Source organism: Panthera uncia (assembly GCF_023721935.1).
Source record: "Panthera uncia isolate 11264 chromosome D3 unlocalized genomic scaffold, Puncia_PCG_1.0 HiC_scaffold_8, whole genome shotgun sequence".
In the NCBI taxonomy this organism is placed as follows: Eukaryota; Metazoa; Chordata; class Mammalia; order Carnivora; family Felidae; genus Panthera; species Panthera uncia.
The window spans coordinates 49,176,208-49,188,950 of NW_026057586.1; the positions used below are offsets into that span (position 1 = coordinate 49,176,208).

At 40.6% G+C, this 12,743-nt stretch overlaps 1 protein-coding gene across 1 annotated transcript in view; it reads right to left on the reverse strand.

The window, feature by feature from the left end:
* Positions 1–6,190, reverse strand: part of MIB1 (MIB E3 ubiquitin protein ligase 1) — a 121,613-nt gene extending 115,423 nt beyond the window's left edge. The window contains exon 1 of the mRNA XM_049619651.1: positions 5,931–6,190. Coding sequence (XP_049475608.1) covers positions 5,931–6,159 — 229 coding nt within the window. The 5' untranslated portion in view covers positions 6,160–6,190. The remainder of the gene's footprint in view (positions 1–5,930) is intronic.
* Positions 6,191–12,743: the final 6,553 nt, after the last annotated feature.

Consider the following 12,743-nt stretch of genomic DNA (forward strand, 5'->3'; position numbering starts at 1 on the left):
AGAGAGAAAGGGAGAGAGAGAAAGGGAGAGAGAGAAAGGGAGAGAGAAAGGGAGGGGGAGGGAGAGAGAGAGAAAGGGAGGGGGGGGGAGAGAGAGAGAAAGGGAGGGGGAGAGAGAGTGAAAGGGAGGGGGAGAGAGAGAAAGGGAGAGGGAGAGAGAGGGAAAGGGAGGGAGAAAGGGAGGGAGAGCGAATCCCAAACTGACAGCACAGAGCCCTACTCCAGCTCAATCTCACGAACAGTGAGATCAAGACATGAGCTGAAATAAGGGTCAGACACTTATCCAACTGAGCCACCCAGGCACCCCTATGGTAATTCTTTGAAACCTACTTTTTTTCACTCAACATATAATTGGTAAATATACACTAATTTTTTCATTTTAACTAATATTTTACTGTATGAGACTCATGTAACATTATATACAAATTACATATAAACTTTTAGTAGTTACCAAATTATTGGTTTTATAAATACTACAATGAATTTCTCTATACATAACCTCTTTACAGAGTTGTGCCTGAGGATCTCATGGACATACACTTAAAAGATTTTCTCAGTTGCAGGATATGTGCGTTTGTAAAGTTTACAAGACTGCCAAATTGCTTCTCAAAGTGGTTGTATCAATTTTCTGTCCCACCAATAACCTGAGAGTTCTGATTTCCCCATATTCTTTATCAATACATACTACTTTTAGACTTTAAATTTTTGTCAGTCTGACTGGGGTGAGGTAAAAGATATCTTTTCTTAATTTATATTTCCAGGTTAGTTGAGTCAGCTATATAAATAGTTATTAGTTCTTTACTATTTACATCAAGTCAAACTTTTAAAGCTAGAAGAAAATTTTTATTTAAATTGATCTAATCCATATATCTCATACATAAAGAAAAAAGTCAGCTAGCTGTCTTCTAACTTCTAACTGAAAATTTTCTCCCACACCTGGTAATGCAATTATCTACGTTGCCCCTAACCAATAAAACAAAAGAAGCTTGACATATATGAGGTAAGTTTTCAGTAATTTGAATTTTGGGTAAGATCTGATAGTTTAGATATGACAATGTCATATCTCTGTCAACGGCAAAGCTTGGCTTCAACAGTATAGAATGACTGGAACTTTGAGCTCCTGTTTGGAACAAAGAAAACTCAAAACATTAAGAACCTTGATAAAGTGAAAAAATAGAAGAATAAAGACCGACAAGCTGGAGAATTTGACAGTTCATATGCAGCTCAATTACTATATGCAATGAGTGATCCTGGATTGGATCCTGGACCAGAAAAAAGACATTAGTAGGACAACTGATGAAATCTTAATAAGGTCTGTACATTAGTTAATAGTATAATATTAATGTTATTTTTCTGGTTTCAGTAATTGTACTTTGTAAGCTGTTAACATCTGAAGAAGATGAGCAAGGGCAAAAAGGAACTCTTTTTACTAATTTTATAATTTTTGTAAACCTGAAATTATTTCAAAAAGGTTAAATTTATTTTTAACTATTATGTAAATAAATATCAAGTACAATATAAATGTAATATTTAATAAATCTCAAGAATATAATAAAGTACCAACAGATATTAATTGTTAAATATTTTGAAGAAAAAAGAGAAAAAAAATTGAAAGTAGTATTATAGTCCTGGGGCAAAATTAGATCTAAGAACTTGTGATCTGTTCAATCCTTTAAGGAAAACAAAAGTGAAGAAATTAAATCATAGAAATTAAAATATTTCAACAGCACTGCATAAGAAGGCTAGCTATCCTGTATCTAGAAATGCTTTTTTTTAATTTTTTTTTCTTAATGTTTTTATTTTTGAGACAGAGAGAGACAGAGCATGATCAGGGAAGGGGCAGAAAGAGAGGGAGACACAGAATCGGAAGCAGGCTCCAGGCTCTGAGCCATCAGCATAGAGCCCGATGTGGGGCTCGAGCCCACAGACTGTGAGATCATGACCTGAGCTGAAGTCGGACGCTCAACTGACTGAGCCACCCAGGCGTCCCTAGAAATGCTTTTAAAACATCTGCTAAAATAATCAGATGAACAAGATGAATTGTTACATATAACAAATTAAATGTATAAAGTCATGTAAATTAAACTGAGATTTTAAAAATATTACCTCTAAAAACACCTGCTTTTATAAAAGATAATGAAACTATTTATGACAGATATACTCCATACCACAAAACACACAGACAACATTAACATCCCTTCAAAAACTGCTGTAGTATAGGATTTGTTACACTTTACCCTGGAAAGATATTTAAATTTCCCCATAAACCTGCAATTACTGATACCAAGATGCCTCCAAATTATTTAGTTGTGGTCAAACTTTAGCTTGAACTAGCATGATAAAATTTTAAGAGTGTGCAGAAACAGGTATATGCCTCATACAGTGTTGTTGAGAGTGTAAAGTGGTAAAATGTCTTTAGACAGCAGTTAACCAACATCTATCAAAATGTTAAGTATGTGTACCCGTTGATCTAGCAATTCCACATTAGAAGTAGTCAGCACTGGGGTGCCTGGGTGGCTTAGCCAGTTGAGTGTCCAATTTCGGCTCAGGTCATGATCTCTCAGTTGGCTGAGTTCAAGCCCTGCGTCGTGCTCTATCGCTGACAGCTCAGAGCCTGGAGCCTGCTTCAGGTTCTGTGTCTCCCTCTCTCTCTTCCCCTCCCCCACTCCCTCCCTCCCTCCCTCTCTCCCTCTCTCAAAAGTAAATAAACATTAAAAAAATGTTTTTTAAATTAAAAAAAGTACTCAGTACATATGCATAGGATTTATTCACTGCATCATTGTAAATAAGACCTGAAACAATATAAATGCCCATCAATAAAACACATTAAATAAATTATTACATCCAGTCAACTGGTATACTATGCAGTTATGAAAGAATAAGGTAGACCTATATGTGCTAATAACATGGAACAATTCCCAATATGTACTATTAAGTGAAAGAAACAAAAGTGCAGAAAAGAATATAGTGTACTACCATTTGTACCTTTAAAAGGCAGTAGATTTACAGTATGTTAATAAATATGCTTCCAATAAATAGAGTATTATGTAAGAATACACAAGAAGGTGATATCAATAGCTATCCCTTTTTGTACTGTTGAATCTTTTCTTTGGGGCATGCATATTCATTCTTCTCAATGTTTAAAAAGCCAGCTAAGAAACACAATTTTATGAATTATCTGTTCAAAAAAACCGAGTTGGCCTGTGTTAGTTTCCTTTCTGTTGCTGCTAATAATAAATGTAAACCCATTTCAGATTTGTTAAGCTTTGTCAAACTCAATCAAGCCGTAGAAGTAGCTTACTTATAAATTAACTCAAAATGTATTAAAGACTTTAGCATTAAGACATGAAACCATAAAACTCCTAGAAGAACACATAGGAAGTAAGCTCTTTAACAATGATTTTGGCAATGAATTTGTTGGACTTGATGCCAAAAGCAACGAAAGCAAAAATGAACAAGTGAGAATACATCAAACTAAAAAGCCACTAAACAGCAAAGGAAACAATCAACGAAAGGAAAGAGCAACTTACTGAATGGGAGAAAATACTTGCAAGTAATACATATAAGGGATCAATATCTAAAATACATAAAGAACCCGCACAATTCAACAGCAAAAAAAAAAAAAAAAAAAAATCTGATTAAAACATAGAGAGGGTGCCTGGCTGGCTCAGTCGGTTAAGTGTCTAACTTCAGCTCAGGTCATGATCTCACAGTTTGTGAGAACAAGCCCGGGTTGGGCTCTGCATTGATAGCATTGGATAGCATTGATAGCGCATAGCCTACTTGGGATTCTCTCTCTCTCTCCCTCCCTCTCTCTCTCTCTCTCTCTCTCTCTGCCCCTCCCCTGCTCACACTCTCTTACTCAAAATAAATAAACTTAAAAAAAAAATGGACAGAGGATCTAAAGAGGCATTTTTTCAAAGACATACAGATGGCCAAAAAGACACATGAAAAAATGCTCAACATCACTATCACAAAAATGCATATCAAAACCACAAATGAGGTATCACCTCACATTTGTTAGAACAACTACTATCAAAAAGACAAGAAATAACAAGCATTGGCAAGGATATGGACAAAAACAAGGATGTTCTCTGTTAGTGGGAACATAAATGTGTGTAGCCAATGTGGAAAAGTGCCTCAAAAGATTAAAAATAGAACTACTATAGGATCCAGCAATACTTCTGGGTAACTAATCGAAGAAAATGAAAACACTAATTCAAAATGATATATGCATTCCCATGTTCACTGCAACATTATTTACAATAGCCAAGACAAGTAAACAACCTAAACGTCCATCAATGGATGAAAGGATAAAGAAAATGTGCCATATATATATACGGCATATAAATATATGGCCATAAAAATAATGGATGAAAGGATAAAGAAAATGTGCCATATATATATATATATATATATATATTCTTACATTTCTTTCCATTTTATATATATATATGTGTGTGTATATACACACACACACACACACACATATATATATATATATACATATAATAAAATGTTACTCAGCCATAAAAAAGAATTAAATCGTGCCATTTGCAACAACATGGATGGACCCTGAGAGCACTGTGCTAAGTGAAATAAAATAAAACACAGTGAGAGACAGATACTGTATGATCTCATTTATACATGGAATCTAAAAACAAAACAAAACAAAACAACAAGCTCATAGATACAAAGAACAGATTGGTAGTTACCAGAGGTGAGTGAGAGTGGGTGAAACGGGTGATGGGTGTCAAAAGGTACAAACTTTCAGTCATAAAATAAATAAGTCATGGGATGTAAAGTGTACATGATGACTACAATTAATAACACTGTAGTGAATATTTGAAACTTGCTAAGAGAGTAAATCTTACAAGTTCCCATTACAAAGGAAAAAAAATTTTACAACTACGGATGGTGATAGAGGTTAACTAAACTTACTGGGATGATGGTTTTGCAATATATACAAATATCGAATCGTTATGTATACATGTAAAACTAGTATGTCAGTGATACCTCAATTTTTTTAAAGTAGCTTCTTTATGCATTCTGAAAAGTAACAAATTTTAAATTTGAATTATTTTCAACTAAATAGATATCATGGACAAATCTATAAATATAGCCTTGATTAAAATAATCCAATAAAATAAAGTTCAGTTTACCCCATTACATAAAAATTCTAGAGTCAATAACAGATCCCCGAAATTTTGTGAATCAAACTGACTCCTGTGAATGGGTAAGTCTCTGACATAACCTTACACACAAAAAAATCTGGCGTCTAATCCACTTGGAAAAAGTATTTAACACAAAGAAATGGTTCAGCAGCTTAGACTGTTTTTCCCTCTACTGATAATGAACCAATTGAGGTGAAAAATCATTCTACAAAGTCCCAATTAACATTCGGCTACTTCCAAGTCTGTCTTTCTATGTGTTACAGGAGGCCATACATACAAATGTACGTACGTCACGTACATACATACATACATACATACATACATATATAATTGGCATTTCAACAATCCGAGGTACCAGAAGCCCCTCGGCAATTGTAACCCGTCAACTAAAGACCATATGGCTAGGCAAGCCTCTCTTCAGACAGTTATCACTCGGTGGCTGATTAATTTCAATGGCTTATTAGACAGGCCTCTCCAGACCCTTTCCCTAGAGAAGGAGGAGGAGGGGAACGGTCTGTTGTTTTCCCGGTGCTTTGTGCCCTCCAGGCTTGAAAGCATCCTGGTGACGGTGCAGCCATCATTTCCCGTGGGGGTAGCAGTGTCTTTTCGGCAAGTTTTTGTTTACGAGGTACTGAACCCAAAATCCCTTTGGCTCTCTCCCTTTCCATCTCGGGCTTCTCCCAGGCGTCCCGACGCCCACCGGGCCTCGCCCGTTCCCCGCACACGCGCAGACCCTGGGCCAGGGGCCAAGACTTACCCGTGGGCGCGCTATCCAGGATGCGCAGGTCGTAGGCCCCAGAGCAGCGGTAGTTGGCGGCGGTGCCGTTGTCCCACACCACCACCACCTCCTCGGGGCTCTCGAAGCTCCGGACCGTGCCCACATGGCCCTCGCCGCCGTCCTGCTTCCCCCACTTCCAGTCCGGGCCGCGCACCACCCGGGCCCCGACCCCTTCCACCATCACCCGGTTATTCCGGGAGTTACTCATCGGGGCCCGGGCGGTGGGCTCTGCCGCCGCCGCCGCCGCCGCCGCCGCCGCCGCCGGTGGGCCCGTGAGGGAGTTGGGCCCGGGCCGGACTCTCGGCGCCGGCGGGAGCGGCAGCGAGCCCCGGGGGACGTGGGAATAACTCACGGGGGCGGCGGCGCGGTCCCCGACAAGCCCACAGCCACTCTCCAGCCGTCGCCGCCGCCGCCGCGCCCCCCGCTCGGACTGGAGGCCGGACCGCAGCGGCTCAGAGGCGGCGGCGGCGGGCGGGCAGAGGGGAGGGGGCCGTGGGCGGGGACTCCCCCGCTTCCTCCGGGCTCCCCGGCCGGGCTACAGCGACGGCCGCCAGGAAACCACGCTCTCCCCCGGCCGGGAGCGCGGGGAGCGCAGGGGGCCGGGGGAGGCTAGCCCGGGGGGGACGGCGAGGGCAGCGGGGAGCAAGCTTAACTGTCGGCCTTTTTTCTCCCCCAGCCCCTCGATCCGGGGTGGGCGCCCGAGTGCCGGCGCCGTCTCCTCCCCCGTGGGCAGCGGTGGTACCTCCCAGCGTCCGGCGAGCGCCCGGGCCCACGGGCCCCCTTCTCTGTGCCCCCACGCACGCCGCCGCGCTCCGCCCAGCCACAGAGTCCCCGCCGGGCGAGAGCGGCTCCACATCCGGATACTGACGCACTCAAGACTAGAGCAACCCCTTCTCTCACTAGGAGGGGAATCCTCAGCAACAGTAGGGCGGAAAGGGTTTTGGAGAGTCGCGCGACTGGGGAAAGAAAGGAGAAGAAAATCGATCCCTAAGCGTCTCTCCAGGGCCCGATGAGAGTGCGCATGCGCCTGGCCCAAAAAAAAAAAAAAAAAAAGAGGAGGGGGGCTACACGGCCAGCCCAGCCAGAGGCGCTGGGAGGGGCGGTAAATGGGGTTGTGGCCTACGGGTGGTGAGGCGCGCCCCATTGGTTGTGAGAAAAGGGGCGGAGCAAGAAATCTGTCCCACTGACCTGGAGGTGGGGCTGGAGGAAATCAACCGAGATTGGGATCCGACCGGGGCGCTGAAACTGGGTAGCTATGAAGTGGTCAGTCTTAATCTTTAAATTCTAGTGTACCTCGGTGTAGAGTATGTGTTTGGGATTCCGTGTTGTTTTGGTCTTTTTTTAACAGGGTCGGAAATAGAATAGATTATAGCACAGATTAAGGGCGACCTGTATTTTTGTATGTGTAAATTTCAAACCAGAGTGGGTGATTAAGGATGTACTTTTTGGGGGAAGAGGGGGGAGCGGGGCAGAGGAAGAGAGAGACTCTTGCGAGGGGTGGGGCTCGATTCCTGAACCCTGGGATGAAATCAAAAGTCAGATGCTCAACAGGCTGAGTCACCCCAGCAACCCTAGGGATGTATTTTAACCATTCGGTAGAATGGTACGGAATGTGAGCAATGTACAAAGTCCTTTGGAAGGTGTGTCTTGTCTTCAAGTGGAGTCAGGGTGCTAAGTAGGCTCCAAACAGTACAAGCTCCTGGGAGAGTTTACATGCACCTTGCCCATTGATAACTCCCATCATTCAGTCCCTGAATGCAAAAGACAACCTTGAAAGGAAAATAAGAGGACTGTAAGAGTCGTTTCTGGCTATTACTTAAATGACATTATGGTGTGTAGGATTTTTGGGGCCCCTGGATGGCTCAGTTGGTTGAACATCCGACTTTGTCTCAGGTCATGATCTCCCGGTCTGTGAGTTCCAACCCGGGTCGGGCTCTGTGCTGACAGCTCAGAGCCTGGAGCCTGCTGCTTCAATTCTGTGTCTCCCTCTCTCTCTGCCCCTCACCCGTTAATGCTCTGTCTCTCTCTCTCTCTCAAAAATAAATAAACATTAAAAATAATTAAAAAAATAAAACCCTTGTTTTTCAGCCCAGCATAGAGGCATTGTTAGCGTAAACTATTGCTTTTCCTGAGAGTCATGGGAGCGGGAATACTGCCGCAGAATCAAATAATCAAAATCAAGTGGGCAGAAAGGGACTGTAAAATGTGACCAATTAATTATCATGTAATCAAATAAAATATTCTTAATTTTTCACGTAAATAAAACTGAGGAAAATACAAATATGGAGTCCCAAAGGTCAAATAGAGCTAATTTGAGAGACTAAACAAAAGTTAAAATATTTGTTCAGAATAGGCCAACCAAATTTCTAGTCCATTTCAAAATATTTTGACCCCAGAAATTTTATTTTTTAATGCTTATTTATTTTTAAGAGAGAGAGAGAGAGAAAGAGTATGAGTGGGGGAGAAGCAGAGAGAGAGGGAGACACAGAATCCAAAGCAGGCTCCAGGCTCTGAGCTGTCAGCACAGAGCCCAACAAGGGGCTCAATTTCAAGGACCACAGAGCCACCCAGGAGCCCAACCCCAGAAATTTTAAACATGGTATTGTCAGAGCTACTTAACTGCAGCTGTTCAATTAAGGGCACTATTAATTATTCCTGCCTACCAACTCTTCCTTCTCTCTCTGGGATCTTTTCTGGTTTCATTCTTTTCATGATGACCAGTTAGATTAATCATTTAAATTAATAAATTGATAAAACAACTTTGGAAAAAATATAGCTACGATACAAGTTATACTTATAGTTGACTTTGTAAAGTAAGTTGATTAAAGGCCAATTTGTAATAGTGCAACCTTACATTTTACATCAAGCACAGTATATTAATAATGGCTTTCCACATATTTAATTGTATTTACCTCACTGTGGAGTTTTATACTTATTAAGACATAATCTAATATTTAGAAAGACTTTTGTTCTTGATATCAAAGATTATAACTTAGAATTTTATTTGCCCTTAAAATGAAAAAGATCTTAAGGAATGATCTAGCCTAGTGGTTTTCTTTTCTCTTCTCCCTAACTACTCCACAGACCCTATGTTCCTATCCTGTGCATTTGATCTATAAAGGGAGCTAGGTAGTGATACAATATAGCAAGGCTAGAGCTCACCTGTAGTTTTCCCTTCCTCTTACCTTTGCAGGCCTCTACAGGAATTCATCAAAACCTCTGCAGTATAAGTAAGCATAAGTATGAAACCTCAAATTAGCCCACTCCCCATATTTGATAAGAAGAAAATGAGGCCAGTAGAGTGCCTGGGTGGCTCAGCAGACTTTGGCTCTGGTCGTCATCTCACCACTCATGGCTCTCAGCTGTCAGTGCCGAGGCTGCTTCAGTTCCTGTCCCCCTCTCTCTCTACCCCTCCCCAGCTGGTGCTTCCTCTCTGTCTCAAAAATAAATAAAAACATCAAAAAACGTTTTTCTAATTAAAAATAATTTTTAAAAAAAGAAGAAGAAAATGAAGCCAGGACTGATTAAGTAGTAACTTGTCCAGTATTACAGAGGAAGTTAAGACATAAAACTAAAACTATAATCTAATACTGGATGTATTTCTCTTTTTAATGAGGGAATTTTTTTTTCTTTTCATTTTTTTTAATGTTTATTTATTTATTTTGAGAGAGAGAGGCAAAGACAGAGGGAGAGAGAGAATCCCAAGCAGGATGCATAGTTCATAGATCATAGTTCATGAGATCATGACCTGAGCCGAAATCAAGAGTTGGTCACTTAACTGACTGAGCCACCCAGGAACCCTGTAGTATTTCTTTATGTTAAACAGTGTCTTATCCATCCATCCTCTTATTAAATACATTGTAACTTTACAACACCATCATCTTGCTAATACTATTTCAAGATTACTCAATGCAGTTTGCCAATAGTCTCTAAATGGTTTTGATTATACATCCTTTTGGTTCAAAATTTTTGAACATGCACTTCTGATATATGTACTTATTTGCGTATAAATTATATATGTACTACCATGTTATATGTGTAATATGATTTACTTAATTGAAATTACAGACATACCTCAGGGATATTGCGGGTTTGGTTCCAGACCACCAAATTAAGCAAGTATTGCAGTGAAGTGAGACAAATGAATTTTCGGTTTCCCCATGCATATAAAAGTTATGTTTATATTATACTGTAGACTTTTAAGTGTGCAATAGCATTATGTCTAAAAAAAGTACATACCTTAATTTAAAAAGTACTTTATTGTTGGGGCGCCTGGGTGGCGCAGTCGGTTAAGCGTTCGACTTCAGCCAGGTCACGATCTCGCGGTCTGTGAGCTTGAGCCCCGCGTCAGGCTCTGGGCTGATGGCTCGGAGCCTGGAGCCTGTTTCCGATTCTGTGTCTCCCTCTCTCTCTGCCCCTCCCCCGTTCATGCTCTGTCTCTCTCTGTCCCAAAAAAAAAAAAAAAAAAAAGTTAAAAAAAAAAAGTACTTTATTGCTAAAAAAAAAAAAAAAATGCTCACCATCATCTGAGCTCTCAGGGAGTTGTAATCTTTTTGCTGGTGGAGGGTCTGGCCTCCATACTGAAATCTGCTGACTGATCAGGGTGGTGGTTGCTGAAGGTTCAGGTGGCTGTGGCAATTTCTTTTTTTTTTTTTTTTATCTTTTTTAAGTTTATTTATTTATAAGAGGTAGAGACAGCACGAGTGGGGGAGGGGCAGAGAGAGAGGGAGACACAGAATCCAAAGCAGGCTCCAGGCTCCTAGCTGTCAGCACAGAGCCCACTTGGGGCTCTGGGGCTCGAAACCACGAAGTATTAGATCATCACCTGAGCCGGAAGTCAGCTGCTAAACCTACTGAGTCACCTAGGCCCCCTGTGGCAATTTCTTAAAATAAGCCGACAATGAAGTTTTATGTATCTACTGACTCTTTTCTTTCGCAAATGATTTCTCTGTAGCATGCAATTATGTTTGATAGCATTTTACCCACTGAAGTTCTTTCAGAATTAGTCAATCCTCTCAAACTCTGCAGCTGCTTTGTCAATTCAAGTTGATGTAATATTCTAAATCCTTTTTTTTTTTTTGTCATTACAACAATCTTCACAGCATCTTCACCAGAAATAGATAGAAAATTCTAGTTCTCTTGCTATTTCTACCACATTTGCAGTGACTTCCTCCACTGAAGTCTGGAACTCCTCAAAGTCATCCATGAGGGTTGGAATCAGCTTCTTCTAAGCTCCTGTCCATGTTTATATTTTGACCTCTTCCCATGAATTACAAATGGCATTCAGAATGGTGAATGTTTTCCAGAAGGTTTTCAACGTACTTTGACCAAATCTATCAGGGTTATCACTATCTATGACAGATATAGCTTTATGAAACATATTTTTAATCATAAACCTTGAAAGTCTAAATTTTTCCTTGACCCATGAGCAACAAGATCGATGTTATGTTAGCAGGCACAAAAACAATATTAATCTCATTGCACATCTCCATCAGAGCTCTTGTATAACCATGTGCATTGTCAATGAGCAGCAATATTTTGAAAGGAATTTTTTTTCTGAGCAGTCAGCCTCAACAGTAGCCTTAAAATACTCAGTAAACCATGTTGTAAACAGATATGCTGTCATCCAGCCTTTGTTGTTCCATTTATACAGCACAGACAGAGTAGATTTAGAATCATTCTTCAGGGAGCTAGGATATTCAGAATGGTAAATGAGCATTGCCTTCAACTTAAAGTCTCCAGCTACATTAGCACATAACAAGAAAGTCAACCTTTCCTTTGAAGCTTTGAGGCTGGGCATTGACCTCTCTTTAGTTATGAAAAGTCTGAATAGCATCTTCTTCCAATAGAAGGCTATTTTGTCTATATTGAAAATCTGTTGTTTAGTGTAGCCACCTTCACTAATGATCTTACAAAGATCTGAACAACTTGCTGCAGCTTCCACAACAGCACTTGCAACTTCACCTTGCACTTTGATGTCATGGAGACAGCTTCTCTCCTTAAACCTCATGAGACACCTTATGCTATCTTCAATTTTTTTTTTTTTCCTGCAACTTCCTCACCTCTCTCAGCCTTCATAAAATTGAAGAGAGTCAGGACTTTGCTTAGGATTAGTCTTCAGTTTAAGGGAATATTGTGGCTGGCTTGATCTTCTATCCAGACCACAAAAACTTTCTCCATATCAGCAATAAAGTGGTTACACTTTCTTATCATTTATGTGTTCACTGGGTTAGCACCTTTAATTTCTTTCAGAAACTTTTCCTTTACATTCACAATTTGGCTAACTGGTGAAAAAAGCCTAGCTTTCAGCCTATCTCAGCTTTCCACCTGCCTTCCTCACTAAGATGAATCATTTCTAGCTTTTGATTTAAGTGAGAGGTATGTGACTCTTCCTTTCACTTGAACACTTGGAGGCCATTGTAGGATAATTAACTGGCCTAATTTCAATATTGTTGTGTCTGGGGGGGAATATGGAGGCACCTAGTAGAGGGAGAGAAATGGAGGAACAGCTAGTCAGTGGAACAGTCAGAACACACACATCATTTATCGATTAAGTTCACTATCTATTTGGGTGTGGTCCATGTGGTAACATCAAAGGTCACTGATCACAGATTACCATAACACATAATAATGATGAGAAAGCTTGAAATATTGTAGGAAGTTCCAAAATGTGACACAGAGACATGAAGTGAGCAAATGATATTGGAAAAATGGCACCAAGGGACTTGCCCAGCATAGGTTGCCATAAACCTTCAATTGAAAAAAAAAAAAAAAAAAAAAAAAAAGCATTAT